Below are 17,951 nucleotides of genomic sequence, written 5' to 3'. Positions count from 1 at the left end.
TTGTTTTGTTTTATTTTGTTTTTTATTGCTTATTTGTTTTACAAATATGTCTGCCTTTATCCCAGTCCTACTGGTGATTTCTTTTGAACGTCAGGATTCCCAAAATTAAGCTCTGCCAGTTTGAGAATGGTTAAGTCCTACGCTGAAAACATGATGATAATTATCCACCAGCTTGTTGTTTCTTTCACTCTTTCACTTCTTATCCTGTGTTTAGAAACAGGAATGTTAATGATGGCTTTCAGGGGCACCTATTATAGATGAGGTGCCCCTGACACTTATAGACAGACTTGATATTTATGCACATTACTATGTGCATTGCATATCAACCTCTACTTAATGGGTCCCCTCCCCTGGAATGTTAGACAACAGCACAGGCTTCCTGATTCTCAATCCTGCCCTTTCAGAGTATTGTTCACAGCACAGATAAGTAACTCCCCCAGATTTAAAGTGTCTTAGTGGTGACCTCCCCCTTTAGCATTAGATACAACAGCCAAATACCTTTGACAAAGAACAAAATACAATCTCTTCTCCTCCTTCCTCCTTCAGGAAGCACATTACTCTTCTCCTGTAGTTGGCTGAGTATTCAGGATCTGGTTCTTTCCTTCTGAAAAAAAAAAAAAAAAATCTGTGTACTTTGCAAAGATTTAAGCTTCAAGAGCTGAGTCCTGGAGAAATAAATATATTTGCAAAGATCACTAAGTATCAGTTGAGAGCCATCCATACAGAAGCATTAAACTTGGAATAAAGGAATATTGATTATTTCTACCAATTTATTTTTTAGTGGGGAGACAGCACTAACACACACGCACACACACACATGCACGCACACACATGCACGCGCACACACACGCACGTGCACACACACACACACACCTGGGTGTATACATGTTATCCATTTTCTTTTTTAGAACTGTTGCTTTAAGCTCATAGAATCTGATTTAAGACTCAGCAGAATGTAAACTGCTATTTCCCAAACATCAGTATTGAACCATCTGAAGTGTTCTTTGAAGCTAAAAGATTCTCAGACTATATCTCCAAAGTGATCTGATGTTTTAAACCTGGGTATGACGTAGGACACTACAGTTTTAAAAACCTGTCCAGTGATTTCTGAGGGCATTGAGTTTGAGATGCAGTGTTCTGAATTTGGTGTTTCTAAGCTCCTTTTAGTCAAATCTGGCCATGGATCATTTAAATTTATTCATATTATTGTGATGAATGTATTGAACTAAATCTAATATAATATAAATTGTCTCTGACATCATGAAATTAAGTATATTAAATGTTACATTTTTACATTCTCTACTATTAAGACAGGTATGTTTTAGTGGAGAATTAAATTACTATATGAAGTTAGTAGAGGTAATGCCAATTATTTTATTAAATTGACCTCTTAAAGCAACCTAATAGAAATCAAGTTACCAAGAATTCAGAAATGTCTAATTATTTGGATTAAAGTTTTGGCAATTATTTGCTAAGTAGTTTTTTTTTTTTTTTTAATGAAAGCAAGTGTATTAGAGAAGTCAAGAAACAGAAGAATGGCTACTCCATAGGCAGAGCAGCCTTGCTAAGTAATTTTGAGAAAATAATTTACATTCTTCAACCTCAGTCATCTCTGAACATAAAGTCTGTTATAAATCCCACCAGCTTCAAAGGAATAATATGAAAATTAGACATTGTAAAAAAGTTGGATTTCTCAAGAGAATTTGGTCAAATCAAACATGAAGTGCCTTTTTCATTTTCCCTTCGAAAATGGACACTGTCCTATTGTGTTTTGTATTGGAAAAATGCTGTGAGATGTGGCATTGCATGAGAAATTAAAGGCAATGAAAATTGAATCTGGAAGAATAATAATTCCTTCAAAATTATATAATAAGACACCAGAGAGCAGAGCAAATCAGGAGGCTTGATGTTATAAAACTCCAACTGGTAGGACACTAATGCCAAATTTGATATTTTTATTTCAGTACTCTGGAAATAGAAATGAATGGCTTGGTTCTCTTTTGGACCCAACCATACTAAAAGACAAAAGCAGAAAGATGGAGCAAAAAAGAATCTCTATGCAAGTAATTGTTTTAATTACAGAAAGGATAATAGCTGAAACTCTTTCTTTTGCACTTTGGATCTCTGCCAGCCTGTGATACTTTCCTCCTGCAAACCATTGTAACTTATTCAAAGCATCTTTTTGCTGGTTTCTGAATTGAGTCTTTAATACAACCCTCCTACCTCTTCCCCACACATTCTCTCTCTCTCTCTCTCTCTCTCTCTCTCTCTCTCTCTCTCTCTCTCTCTCATGCAAACACTGCTTTTGCTTTCTTTCTACATGAACATATAGATCTTTTTGTTCACAATGTCTCTTAACTCGTTATAGTAAATGTGTACAGCACAATAGAGGCATTTCTATGGCAATACATTTCTTCCAAGCCAGCACTTAAAATTCTCCAGTAGTTCCAAAAGGATTCCATGTAACATTAATGAAGGTGTGAAATTGCTTTATTTAAATTTCCCACACCCTTCTATGATCTGCTATTAAGACAATTAAATATCTTTAATGGTGCATTAACTAACACAGTAATCTAACCTTTTCGCTTCTTGAAAATTACAGAGGAGCAAAGAAAATTCAATTAAATTTGTAGTAATAAAATAATTAATCATATTTCACTTGTCTTTGATGGTAACTGGTACTGGATGGGGGTTCTTTATAAAGTTTATATTTTGAGGGTTTTTTTAGGTGTAGTGAAAGTAGAGAGAGTTTATTTTCATTAGGTTTGAATTATTCGTAATATGCTCATGTTTGATTCAGATCTTAAAACCATCGCTTTTAAGAGAAAAGTTTTTCAAATGGAAGAGTTCCTCTCAAATGGGCCAAATGTTAGGCTTCCTAGGGAAGAAAACAAAAGTCATTTGCATTATAACAGGGTTTAGCAAGAAGTCAAGTATGGCTCACATGCTTTCTTTTGGTGGTTTGAACAAAACAAATATTTATTTGAGTTTTATTCAAAACAGAAGTTAAATAGTTTTTATTTGGAAAACACAATTTGTCAGGAACAACTACAGTGTCCCCACACACAGGTTGTTCAACTCTCCACTACAGAGTGACGTTGACGCTTAAAGATTAATACCTGGTTCTCCTCATTACTAGTAGCACTCTCGAGTTTCAGATAATCTGTCAAGAATCCAGCAACAATACAAAGTGATAATTAGTAGTAGCTATGCTACCTTATGTTCCATTTGCGTGGCATATTGTCACTTCAGCATGCTTTCTGAACCAGAGCATCATTTGATAGCCACTAAATCCTTGGGAGTATGCAGGTTAAGATTTACTATCGCTATTTTAAACACTAGGAAGATGTCATTTCTAGAGGTTAACTCACTCAAGTGTATATAGCTAGAAAGAGGTAAATCTAGAACTGTTACCTTGTAACTTCAGACATCATACTTTTCCTGCTACAAATGTGATGTGGGGGTGTGTGTGTCTATGTGTATGTGTGTGTAAATTGACTGTCATTCCTTATTCAATTTACTTAATCAGTTGTGTATGTGTGTGTGTGTGTGTGTATGTGTATTTGTGTGTAACTTCTTATGAATTAGAATCTGCAGAAGGAAGACATAAATGCAAATATGTATTCTTAGAAAACCCAGGTACTTCTCATGGGAGAATTAAGGACATCAGCTCTACAAATTGAGTGTGCATCAGAATCACCCAGAGAGCCTACTAAAGCATTGATTGCTGGGCCCCATTTCCTGAATATTTAATTCTGTAGGTTTGAGTTGGCCAAATAATTTGCAATTTCTTAATGATGCTGCTGTTGGTGGTGGCGGTTAGGGGTCATGCTTTGAGAACTAAGTTTGGGGAGCCATTGGATGCAATGATCCTCAGAATCTCTTTCCTTTCTAGACTCTATAATTTATCATATATATTTATACAAGGAAAGGTAAGGGTGGTCATCAACTTTCTTGGTTTATTTTCTTTTTCATTGAGTTTTAAAAAATTTCTGTGAAGATGAGGCTTATTATTTGATGATTCAGATATCACTAAACGAGCTTGATAAATGTTGTTTATTGCGTGGTATTCCTTGCTCCGTTTGTTTCATCTATTTTACCTTTATATTGGTCAATTTCAGGGAACTTAGCACAAGTTTAGGACTGTAGAGACTAAAGTAAAGATTCACTGACTTTAAAGGTGAAAGAAAAACCAGCTTTACTCCAACCAAAGACTTCTTCAGTAAGTCAATATAGCATAGTAGATAGGAATATTCATTTGGAAAGTAACTATGAAACACCTACTAAACGTCTTTCACTGTACTAATGGGGATGCAGTCGTACTCAAGGAAAGACAATTTTGACTTGATAGCATTTATGTCTAAAAATGGGTAAAGAACATAAGCAATTAAAATAAGCATGCATTTTAAAACATCACTAGAGATTAGTTCCATGAAAAAAAATAGAACTATTTTAAAAAGTATAATGAAGGTAAATTTCTTAGGGAAGATGAAGTAAATGACATTTAAACAGCAATCTAAATGAAATTTAGTAGTAAACCATGCAAAGATGTGGTACAAGGTTTTCTGCAGGTAAAACTGACAGATTTTAAAGGCTTTTATAGAATCCAAGCATACCTAATAATGAGCAATAAAGCCAATCTGACTGAAATGGATTGATTAAAGGAATAGAAGGTAGGAGATGGACTTAGAGGGAAGACCATATAAATTCAGGCCTTGTAACCACCTTCAGGATTTTAGATTTTATGTTTAGTATGATGGCGATTCATTATAGATATTGAGCAGAATTTCAGAGAAATCATCCAGGATCTTAGGCAAGATAATAGTAAATTGGACTCTAGGGTTTTATAACTAGAGGTAGACAGAATGACTTTGAATTTATTTTGAAGTTAGACCTGATAGGGCATGCTAATGGATTGGATGTAGGTTGTTAGATAAAGAGAGAAATCAGGGATGACTTTTGGGTGTTAGGCATGACCAACTGGGCGAATAATGGATCTGTGTGCTGAAATGTACACACACACACACACACACACACACACTTAAATATGACATTTTAAAATCACATGTAATTCTCTAGTACTGGCTATTACAACTCAAACACTACTAACAACATTTTGGGACTTTGGATTATATAATTCTGTGCATTGGAGGATACTTGGCAACATCTATAGCCTCTATGTTCAAGATGCCAACAGCAAATCTTCCTCTATAGTGGTGACAGACAAACATGTCTCAGGCATTACCAAAGATTCACTGAAGGCAGATTCACCACTGCTTGACAACCACTGACTTTAGGTTATATGACTACTTTTCGAATGGGGAGACAATCTTGTTTGGAAAAATTCTTCTACTCTGTAGAACTGTCTCATATTATAGAATATTAGTAATACCACCCTGACTCCCATCACCATAGTTGTGACAAGAAATGGGGATAATACATCCCTGGTTTGTTCACACTTTTAAGAAAATAAATGCAGTTGCTGACGTACTCTTGGGGAATATTAACTAACATTTTTTGGAAAAGGAGGCTCCTGCAAAGGAGAATAAAATAGAATAGCCAGTGATTTAGCAGAAAGAGTAGGCTATTTTGATTGATGTTCAAGAAACCAAGTGAAAACATCTTATCAAAAAGGAAGAAATAATTAACTGTATCCCACACTGCTGGAGTGTCTAGTAAGCTGCTAAATGAGAATTGATCATTGCTTTTGTAACTCGTGGTCAGCAGTGACTTGACATGAGTGATTTCGGTGAAAAAGTGGGAAAGAAATCTGACTGGAATGAAATAAATTATAACAGGAGGCAAAGAAAAGAAGAAGGTAATATTAAAGTACACTTTTGATAACTTCTGTTTTAAAAGCGAAGTAGAGAAATAAGGAGGGAGCTGGTGAGAAGCATGACAGTTACATGGTAGGGTTCTTTGTTTTTAAAGCTATTTCATATATTTATGTTCTGACGGGAACAATCTTAGATAAGCAGAATTGGCATTGCAGGAGAGAGAGACACTGAAGAACACTGAGTAAGAGGGCTGTGATCGAGTGCACTGTGGTCCTCTAGGTTTAGGTAAGAACTGGACCGTGCAAGCAGGAGCCAGAACATGTTGGGGCAGATATGCATAGGTCAGTAATTTTTGCCTTGAACACATTTCTCATCTGATTCTGTTTTCTAAGTGAAATATAAAGTCAGATAGTGTATTGTATTGGAAAATAAAGAAAGATGGAAGAATTAGAGGGAGAGAAAGAAAGAGAAAGAGAAAGAAAGGAGGGAAGGAAGGAAGGAAGGCAGGAGAGAAGCAGGGAAAGAAGAAGGAAGGGAGGGAGGAAGGGAGAAGAAAGAAAGAAAGCGTATTGCCTGAGTCTGGGGAGGGGCTGAGGTGTTATTGGAAGCTTGAGGTGGAAGGAGACGGTATGAAGTAAGTCGCTTGAGAAGAATGAGAGAGGGAATTGACCAGAAAGATGTGGTAGAATTCCAGAAAGTGCTCTATACCACCATGAGGTTTGGGGTCAAGGTTTTGACTTGAGACCAGTCAACACAGTTTTGTTTTTCAACATATTTAGACATACTTAACTGTTAGGCTATCAGCTTAGAGTGGGGGCACCAGGGTTAACGTCACGTGGACTTTAAAGCTGACTGCCCTGTATTGCTATATTACTTTGGACAAGCTACCCTCTTTGTTCTTCAGTTTCCTAAACTGCAAAATAGGCCACTAAAAGTATCTATTTTTTTAGGTCATTTGTAAAACTGTTTATGTATATATATACAGGGAAGGCATATAGTAAGTGCTCAGTTAATGTTAGTTATTATTATGAGGATGACTACTGCTTAATAGGAGAGTACCCTTGGGATGGTACTTGGCACCTGGTTTATTATAGCTGTGTGCTTTATAAATAACAACAGTGCCCAAGACTTCATTTTTTCATACTTTTAAGAAAGCCATTGTTTCACTGTAATTTTTTTCAGAAAGAATTTATAACTTAAATAAAAGAAGTTATTATTGAATGTTAAAAGTTGTAAATAGGGAAATCTGAGCCACCACGATGGCAGGGAAAGCCTGCATATTCTGATAACTGCATTTGCAACACAGGCATCAGTGAAAAGAATATAATAGAAAAATATTAAATAGAAAGCCTGCCCTGGAAAAATCCATACCTAATCCTACAAAAAGAAAATGGATTTTTAAACAATACTTCAAAGCTCAATAATATATATTTTATATTTTTCTTTTCTAAAAGCATAATCGTTCACTTTAAAATGAAGCAAGAATTTTAAAAAATAGAACAAATACCATATATCAACACAAAGTCAGTATGTTAAGGTCTTGTTCTGACTAAGTGTACCATTTTGTGTTACCAGAACTGCAAGGCTTCCTATGGATACATAGTCAGTGCATGCTCAGACAGCTGTTAAAATCACAACTTTCACTATGCCAGGTCACCCGGTAACTAGTGTCTACCTCACAAGCGCATTCTGCTGACATTCAAGGGTTAAACTGGCAATTCTTAGTAAACACTGTGCTTTAAAGTAGTACATGCTGTGAGCTGTGTTATTAGAAACCCTTGCTTGTCCTTGTGTCTAAAAATAAGGAGGAACACTCTTGCACCAAATCTCTACCTTATTTTCACTCAGAAAGCTGGATTGAATCCCTCTGTTTCAATCTACAATAGCTCTAGAAAAGTTAAAAGCATGAATAGAAAGAAACATTAAGAAGGAGGAAAATTGAAATGTAAATTAGAATAGAGGAAAAATAAGAAGAAAATAACTGAAATAAGAGTATGCTTTGATTTGAAGAAAGAGTACTGAAGAACCAAACAGAAATGCTTTCTCTTCAAAATATTATCTCATTTTACCATTTGTCCAAAACATGATGATATGCAGGTTAGAGGAGCAATGCTATTTTATTTCAGAAATATCTTGGGGTGGGGGAAGCAAATCTATATTTTTCTTACTTTATGTACTTGACAAACGAATAGAAAGAGGGCAAGCAGCTTGATCAAGGACAACCCAGAAAAGCCAGATGAAAGGGAAATAACATTGTTTATCATGCAGGCCTTGCATCTTTAGGACACTGAGCATCCTTGAAATTTGGGTACTGAAACTATGTTGGAAAAATAGTATCAAGCGCAATCAGAAAAAAACAAAGTTTAAAATCATGTTTTTATTAAATACTATCTATAACATCATACTTGCTGAAAATAAAATCTGTATCACAAGTGTAGCCCCAAGGTCCTGAGTGAGACATGGTTTAACTAGTAACATCCCACATTGCCTAAATTAGAGGGTTTGTTTCAAACAGTCACTTCATATACCTTATACTCAGGACAATTCAGGACAAGTTGTTTGTTTGCTTTTTTTTGTGGTAAAATATGGTACTACAAAATTTACCATTTTAATCATTTTTAGGTATACATTTCATTGCTATTAAGTACATTCACATTGTTGTGCAAACATCACCATCATCCATCTCCACAACTTTTTCATCTTCCCCGACGGAAGCTCTGTACCCATTAAACATGAAATTCCCATTCTTCCCACAGCCCCTGGGAAATACAGTTCTAATTTTCTGCCTCTGCAAACTTGACTACTCTAAGTACCTCACATAAGTGGAGTCATGCAATATTTGGCCCCTTGTAACTGGCTTATTTCACTTAGCACAATTTCTACAAGGTTCATTCGTGTTGAACCGTGTAAGAATTTTGTTTTCAAGGCAGAATACTATTTCATTATATGTATATACCACCTTATATTTACCCATTCATTGGTCAGTGGACATTTTGGTGCTTCCATCTTTGGGCTATGGTATTAATCCCTCTGTGGGCATGGATGTACAGATAGATGCTATAGTCCCTGCTTTCATTTCTTTTGAGTGTACACCTACAGGCAGAATTGCTGGATCATATGGTACATCCATATTTATTTTTTTGAGGAATCACCATTTCATTTTCCACAGTGGCTGCACCATTTTACGTTTGAAATAGCAATGCAAAAGGGTTTCAGTTCCTCCACATACTCAACAACACTTGTTACTTTCTTTTTTATTTTGGGGTATTTTTTTTTAAATAACCATGCATTTTCTTTTATTACCATTCCTGAATGACTTTAGGAATATTTAGTGAAGGTAAGGTCAACTTAAATCTTGATTAACATACAGACATAAGAATTCAAACACTGATATGTCAGTCATTTTACGGTGTTTATTGGATAAACTATGGTATTTCTGATTTTATTCACAACACTTAACTAGGACCTTGAAACCCTACATATTCATCCTGGCCCTGCCACCACTCACTATCTGACTTTATGGAAGTGGCTTAATTTCTTTTATATTTAAAAAATTAGGGTGATAATTTCTCACCTTCTGTATTCACCTGTTACTGTAATTGCCGAATTAATCAATTTAAAATTGCTTTGAATACTCTGAAATGATAGATTTATTCAAGGAATTATCACTGAGGCTGCTGTATACATCATGGTGACTTTTGTTTACATTTTGCACATATAATGCACTTGAGAGAATACTTATGCCTTGTTTTTTCCCCTCAAATTTGTTGTGTTATTTATAATGTACACTCAGAATAGCAGTCATTAAGTGTTAAGGCAACTATGAATGGTAGTAAGGCATTTATATTACTGAAGGGAGGTACTTTATTTTTCTTTGCTTTCTAATTGGATTATGGTCTTGTAATTCAGAAATTTGATTAAGACTTATACCCCTTGATCTGTCAGCTTCTTAAATTAGATCTGTTACTGAATCCTAGGTCCTGTCAATAATAATGAAAATTAAAGTTCAAGAAATTAAATTTAATCTGTTGGTTTGACCAAGGTTTTGCTATCTATATTTCTATTTGCATGCAATTTCTAGAATAACTTTAATTTTCTCTGAATATCCTTTTATTTTGGTTAGCAGAAGTATAGAAATTCGAATACCTATTTAATTTATTGAGGAGGAGAGCAGTTTTTATCAGTGAACTGGAAAACCTATCTGTTACTTGTCATTTTCTAACTGGGTCACGAAGTAGTTTTTCAAAACCCTGAATTTTATTACTCCATTTAATGGAAAGATTGGGAAATTAGAAATTGAGTCGTATGAGAAAAAGAGCAAATTTTACATCTTGCTGTGGCACTGGCGAATTTTGGTCTTTTTGAAACACTGTATATTTTCAGATGTCAATTTGCAATACCTCTCAATATCAAGATGGCCAGCAGGGTAAAATTGCTGTAAAAGTTATCTGCAGCAGTACTATTACTAGTAACATTGTGTGCTGACACAAATGAAGTATTTTATGTGCAAGTGAGAAATAGAAGAAAATAAAAGTCCAAATGAATGTTTTGGGTAAAATCTGTAGCATAACAAAACTAAAAAGGAAATTGTGACTCTAAGAAACTCGGCTTAAAAAAATGATAAAAATATATACTTTAATGAAAATTAGAAAATTTATACCTCATGTGTTTCCAGATGAAGCTTAGGAATTTGCAGGTCAAAATATATTTTTTTTTAAAAAGGAGTTTTTTGTAAATTCACTGAGATTCTGATTTAGCAATCTGTGGTGACGCCTGCAAATGTATGATTTTTCAAAGCCTAACAGAGTTGGGAAGAACTATTTTATGGCAGCATATGATTAGCTTTCCAACTGAATCACTTCATTACTTCTTGAGTTCCCCTGTTCATATGTAAATGGTTATATTTTGCACAAATAAAAAACTATGCTTCAATTTTGGAGTTTTAATACTTTTTTCAATAACAGAAAGAGAGGTAAGAGCCATTAGACTTAGGGAACTTCAAGATTCCAGCAAGATTTTCCATAAGGATATTCTGTTTGTTGGAAAAAAAAAAAAAAAAGCAAGACAAACTTGAATGCCTTACTTGTGTCATTTGAACATTATGTGATCTACTCTCTGATCTGGTTTCCTCTGTATACTCTGTTACTTCAGCCAAAAGCATTTAGTCCTTTGGGGATGTTGGAAGAGCCATTCAGTGTGGTAATTGAAATATTTTTAAATCTCATTAAAATATATGTGGCTAATTTGCATAAGGGCCTTAACATACATATTTTATACATATATTTTGTACTACTCAAAGTGTGGTCTGGATTTTATCAGCATCAATATCACCTGAGATCTTATTATTTAAAATGCAGAATCTCCAGCTCACTAGAGTCCTTCTGATTCATAATTTTCATTATAACAATATTAGGTGATTCAAACGTACAGTAACATTTAAGAAGTTCTATAATTGAGTATGTTGGAAGAAATCTGTCTCCTCATCAGTGAACCTGTCTTAGGAGACTCTCACTTGTATTCTAAATTCTCTTTTAGTCTAGTTTTAGAAAATTATTTGTATATTCTCTGAAAATCTGTTATTCAAAATGCTCACAAAGAAATCAGCTTCTTAATTTTCATAAACATTTTTGGTACTTGCCACATGTAAGGCATTTAATCTTCATAAACACGCTATTTTTCATTTATGAAAATGTATCCAAATTAACAAGGTTAGTAGGCGGCTGAATCAAGGTGTGGATCCAGGTACCATGGTTCCCAAATTGGTAACCACTCAAAGTTCAAGTGAGGAAGCTATCTGATGTTGGAAGTAACATTCAAATTATTAAATCTTTCTTTCTTTGTAATGATGATTCAATAGGTGGAGATACCTAACTGTGTGTTCCTATGCCAAGGATAAAAGTTAACTCCTGATATTTACGTGAGACATATCATATATTCTAGTTTAGTCACGTTTATCTATTTATTTCACAACAGTATAATGAAGCTGAATTAATGTGTTCAATATGCTGATAGATTGTGTTTTGTAAGAATAACTATAATTTGAAAAAAACATTGTTCTTTCTTTCTAAACAATTATCTAGGAATAGCCGTGATGGCTCACAGGTGACTGAACTTTACAGCCAGACAAAACAATAGAGCAGAAAAGGAAATGTACAGATGTGAACTGAAGTCTCACAGCTGCATAATCACATGCCCTGTTGATAAATGTTTCTTACTTTAGGCGAAGGAAATCTAGGAAATTGGGGAAATTGCTTCATCTTTTTTCCTTTCCTTTGTCCTCCCTTATTTTTACAGAGGATGCCCTGGAAATTGGCAATAAAATAGTTCAGTTTGACACAACATCATATTTCCTATGGTAGGGTAAAGAGTAGGAACATGTAAAAATGAATATTTTTTCCCTACCCAAATTAGATTTCAGATTAAGGAGCAAAAAGCAAAATACTTCCCATGTCTCCTCTGACCCTGGATGAAAATCCTGTTTTCTAGGTTAGTGAGCTATAAAGATTCAAGCCTTATCTATAAGAGAACAGAAGCAACTCACATGTCTATAGTTCAAGAAAAGTTTAAAAGGTTGTGGCTGAAAGAATTGGAAACGATTATGTGTATCCACTAAATATATTATCAAGTTAAAATTCTTTTTTATAACAGGGAGAAGAGCTGGTGATGAGAGTGAAGAATACTGTAAAAGCAAATTTGCAAAGCTTATTGAATCAAATTTATGTCCACTATCATAAGTAATTTTTCTGATTTTGCCTTTCAGTGTGTATGTACAGAGAACCATCACTACATGAAATTGGAGAAAAACAAGGGCGTTCAAGGAAAAGTTCTGGAACACCAACCATGAATGGAGGCAAAGTCGTGAATCAAGATTCAACATAGCTGCGAACTCTTCCCTTCTTCCCTCTCTCATCCCTTCCCCTTCTCTTCCCTCCCATTTACCCATTTCCTTCCGGTAAATCCGCCCAAAGGAGAGGAAAATAAAATGACAACGCAAGACCTAGTGGCTAAGATTCTGCACTCAAAATCTTTCTTTGTGTAGGACAAGAAAATTGAACCAAAGCTTGCTTGTTGCAATGTGGTAGAAAATACACATGCACAAAGATGATTAGCACACTTAAAAACAAAAGAGAAAATAAATCAGGACTCCACAAACATTAAATTAAACTGTATTGTTATGAGTAGCGAGCTAACTGTAATGAAGACATTAATAAAGATGAAATAAAGTTATTACTTTAAAGGAAAGGGTTTTGGAGAATTGAACTCAGAAACTGACGTATACTAAACAGCTTAAACTCACGATAATGCTGCGATGTGTGGTTTTCTTGATTTTGTGTTTTATTTGGGCATCTGGAATTGACACAGCATTCTATTCTGTTTGCAGGATTTTTTTTTTAACCATGAAATCGAACATTTTCAAATTATAAACTATTCAACAGACAGGATTGTGTGACCAGTTTAAAGTAGTGAAAAAGAACTCAGTGTAAGAGAAGGCAAATAGATAGCTAAGAATACTAAAGTATTTAAAAATATATAGCCAGGAACCATTTATCACAAGAAGAGTGTAAGAAATTATTTTTGAGGATGTAATTTAAGATCGTTTTATATAAAAGGAAAGTCTTTTATTGAATCTAATAGCCTTAACAAATTTAATTATTTCATAAAAATCATTTCAAATTATCCTAGAGTATAACATTTTTATCAAAGATATTATTTCAGGAGTTCTTTTTTTTTTTTTTTTTAATAGTAGTAGCAGTAGTAGTAGTTTAGGAAAAAAGTTACTGTTCTAATGCTGAAGTGACTTTTGGGAATTCTTTGCCAGTGCCATGTTCAGGTGGGGAGGTATAAGTTACTTGCTCTTAGCATGTGGTCTGATTTTTTGCTTTGTGGACACCTTTGAGAGTATAAGCTCATGTTTTAGGAAGCTTTTACCCTGTCTTGCAGCAGGAAAGAAAGAAGAGGGGTTTTACATAAGGAAATATGTCCTAGGAAATTAGTCAATGCAAATTGCATTTGCCTTTATACCTTACCAGAGTCTTACATCGTTTTTCAAACTCTGCCATGAAATTGGGAGACATGACTGTGAAATTCCTAACTTACTGTCTTATGAAGCCAGTAGCTAATTTGTTGCTCTATATATGCTCATTTACAAGTCCAGTTAGTTAGCAATTCGTTTGTTTCCTAGAACACAGAAGGGTACCAGTAATACACTAAATGTTCAAGGGTGTATAGAAATAATACGGAATTCAACAGCTATGGCTCCAACAGACAGGATTCTGTGAGCAGTTTAAAGTAGCGAAAAAGAACTCAGGGTAAGAGAAGGCAACCACAGTTAAGAATACTAAAGTATTTTTAAAAATCAGGGAAGAAATAAATGTTATATAACTTGCATTGGAATAAATAGATCTATTTAGTCCTACAAATCAAGAGCAGTGTAGAGACATCAAAATTTAAAGGGAAAAAACACACAAAACAGAATGTGAAAAAATTATGCAGATTTGTGGATATTATCAATGAGAAGACATAGCATGTAACTTCTCCTATATCTCTACTGTCCAGCATGTATTGTTCCAAATACGACTCCCTAAAATATATACACTTTGCAGAAGCTCTAGGCCCTCACCTCAAACCTTGCCATTGGTTGCTGTATTTCAAGGTCAGCATAGTTTCCCTCACTTTACACAGTCATTATTCTTCAATAATGGATCATATTCTTTACCAAGTATCCTATTTTTATTATCTAGAGGTGAACCGAAAATGAAATAAAGGAATTTGCTTAAGCAGTTGGGAAGAACAAATGTTATGCATCTAGGCAAAGATTTTGAAGACATATTTGCAAGAGATATTTGTTTAACCAAAATATTTGGAAAGTAACAAAGAAAGACATTTAAATTTTCTAAAAATGAACTTGCTCTCATAGGAAAAGAATACCCTTGGGGACAAAATGTAACTCTAGCTGTATTTCCTCTTGTCACTCTTGATTCAACTTGATTATAAATATACCTGTCACTACCAGAACCAAAAAAAAAAAAAAAAAAAAAAAATCCCAAACATAAAGCTTATTTTATTTGAAAAAAATAAAAAAGAAACTTCAACACAATGGGACACTGGCTCCTTTAGCATGAAATGACTTGAGATTTTGTGGTGATACACATACACACTCACCAGAAAAACAATTGATGGTTTCATAAATAACACAATGGATGAAATTTATAAAAAATCAATTACAATGATGATTTATGACAAAACATATTTAAGTTGGTTATTAAAAAATAGAGATGAATCACTAACAAAATTCCTCTATATTTAGTGGCTGGTCATTTACCATCTAGACTCATATTTGTCACTTTCCTGATAGAAGTTAAGAAAGAATTCTAAGCACCCAATTTGCATATTGTTTTTCTCTGTATTATGTTAAGCAAATGTTCACTGCAGTAAAATGTTTTGGAAATTAGCTTTGTCTTATTTCCAATTTAGTTCAGAGAATGAATTGGAAATCTCATTTCTTTTACACATAAACCTGACAAAAATTGTAGCTTAGAGCAAAGGGTTAATGTTTGCTTAACTGCTCCTTGCTTTTTAAGTACATAAAAACTTTAATAGAATAAGCCAGTATTCACTGAGTTTTTTAAAATATTACCATATATAAACATATAATATCCAACTTCATCCAAAAATATGACTGAGTTTATGTACTTTGTTTTTCAGGCTTATTTCAAGTAGAATAATTCTTTAATTTTCATTGTTCGGATTTCTGGGTCTTCAATTCATTCATAACTTACTCCTTTTTAAGTAAAATAAGCTTTTTTTTAAATTGCACTGGGATTTTTCCCAGGAAAAAATACGGCTTTTAACAATGCTTTGCAATTGGCTATGCAGATATAAATTAAGATGTGTTTATTCTGAGTTCTTACCGGAATAAGTTTCAAAATCAATGAGCTTAAGAATGAAAACAAAACTTTTGAGAGTCTCACAAAATAGCCCTATGGTCAATATACCTTACTTGATTTTTAAGCTCGATGAGTGAAGTATAGAAACAAATGGTGCTGAAATTCCATTTGCTAATTCAGAGACTTTTGTGCTTCTGCAAATTGGAGGGCAGCAAGCCACCCTATTCTCATAGTAATAGCTTTGGCTTTGAAATTTACATACAAATTTAATAGCACATTTTTAGCCATTATGGATTGGCTCAATAGATGATAGAATGTAATGCAATGTGATGCTTTATGGGCCTCATTGTAATTCGGAAAACTTGTTTAAAAGAACTCTTCTGTTTAATAAAATAGGAACAATCTAATATCTAGATTGGTGGTCCTGCATTGCCACAAGTGAGAGATGAGAGTATTAAGACAAGACTAAGAACAAGAAAAGACTTCAAGGTTGCATATTGAAAAGTTTGGAAGTCCTAATTTGGGACCACTGATTTCTTGGTGAAGAAGTAAGTATGACTACATTGCCAGTGATTTTTTTTTTTAACATAGACCCAGAAACAGCAAATCTATTTCACCCTCATAGCTTAGTCTACCAGGCCTTGCTCTTGAGAAGATTTTCCATGATGTTGCTTAATTTCATCTGCACAAGATGAGACACAAACATAAAAATTCCCTGCTCATTTTAGTATCATAAAAGGCTGAGGTTATTTCTCTGTCATAAAATTGTAAATAGCATTTTTTAAGTCAAAATTACATTTAAAACAGTGGATTGTTCTACAAATATATATGTGTATATATACATATGCTTCTGAAATAAGGATATATTATATAGAGTTTTTATTTGATTTGTGGTCTGTAGTCATAGTTAAAAATAAAGAGATTTGAATGCAAAACTTTATACATTAATGTATATTTCTAATGATAGTACAAATTGCCACTTTATAATAAAAAAAGAAACAGGTGGGAATAATAATCAAAGCACATGTTCCTTCAGTACTTTGGTGATTTTTAATCTCCCTTGAGATGCACAGGAAATTATTTTTTTAGTTAGAAAAAGTTATCTTAAACATCTATACTTCCCAATATGGATTTCATAATAAGTCATATCAGACTGAGAATTTGTGGTTATAGAATAGGAACAGGATGCTAGATGCTGATTTTTATTTTTCAGGATTTTTCCTGGAGCCCCAGTTAAAAATACAGTATATAAGTCTAAGTTAAGGGAAAATTAATAATGTTCAGAAATGATATATTGAGCTTTAGTAACAGATGGAAGCAAAAATAAGAATATTTAACATCATGATAATCACCCTAAAATAATGTCATAAACATTGCATCGTTAAATGTTCTACTAGTTGGAAAGAATGAGCTGATGTTTCTTTGTTTTTGCTCCAAGCACAATTTAAAGACAGTGACATTCATTTTACTCAAAATTGTTCAAAAAGTCCAAAACATACTCCCATGGCTAGAATTGATAATAGCTCCAATACAAGGTTAAATGTTATGATCTTGAAAAATTATTGACACTGAAATGTTTAATAAACATGTTGTATGACAAACTAAGCAACTTAATGTTTCATTTTTGCATTAAAGCACAGATTATTCAAATCATTGTTTTCTGAGCTCAGATTTGTAAAATGTTTACATATCACTACCTTCCTGGAGTAAAAAACAATTAAAATCCTGAGATGCTCATGCATGTAGATGAAATACGGGCACATTTTTAAAAATATTAAATTTCTTTGAGAAGTCTACCTATTTTTAGTGTGTTTATCCTACATTGCTGAAAAAGTGCTGGGTCTTCTTAAGAAAAAGGTCAAAAATTGATTTATGGATGGAAGAGAAGTCCAATTGTATTAAGAGTCAAAGAAAAGTAAATATTTCTTTGTAATTATGTAGGTACTGTGACAATCTGACATCTTGCTTTCAAGGATTAAGAACTAAAGTACGTTCGTGTATTATTTTATTCATAACAGACCAACTAGAGGCGCAGTTGAGTTTAGGCATCATAAACTAAATTGCAATCTCAAAAAAAAACAAGAAAGGTAGACACATAAATAAATAATGTAATACCTAAAAGTATGTGCTATGATAGATGCAAAAAAGATTTCATATACCACTGAGGATGTGACAAAGGCATCATCAGAGATTAGAGGCAAGACAGCGATTGAAAAAGAATAGATATTTGCTGAGTGATAAGAGATGACAAAGGCCTCTCAAGGAGTAAAAAATCACTTGAATCAAA

General features: G+C 33.7%; 1 protein-coding gene across 4 annotated transcripts in view; it reads left to right on the top strand.

Annotated features, from left to right (window-relative positions):
• Positions 1-17,317, top strand: part of FGF12 (fibroblast growth factor 12) — a 587,631-nt gene extending 570,314 nt beyond the window's left edge. For all 4 annotated transcript variants that reach the window (XM_012448940.2, XM_064366923.1, XM_012448939.2 and 1 more), the window contains one exon: positions 12,538-17,317. In XM_012448940.2, coding sequence (XP_012304363.1) covers positions 12,538-12,656 — 119 coding nt within the window. In that variant the 3' untranslated portion in view covers positions 12,657-17,317. The remainder of the gene's footprint in view (positions 1-12,537) is intronic.
• The last annotated feature ends 634 nt before the right edge of the window (positions 17,318-17,951 follow it).

Source organism: Aotus nancymaae, unplaced genomic scaffold (genome assembly GCF_030222135.1).
Source record: "Aotus nancymaae isolate 86718 unplaced genomic scaffold, 86718_ANA_hifiasm-v0.15.2.pri h1tg000067l, whole genome shotgun sequence".
Classification (NCBI taxonomy): Eukaryota; Metazoa; Chordata; class Mammalia; order Primates; family Aotidae; genus Aotus; species Aotus nancymaae.
Note: the sequence above shows the minus strand (reverse complement) of the source record. Positions and strands in the feature narration are given on the sequence as shown.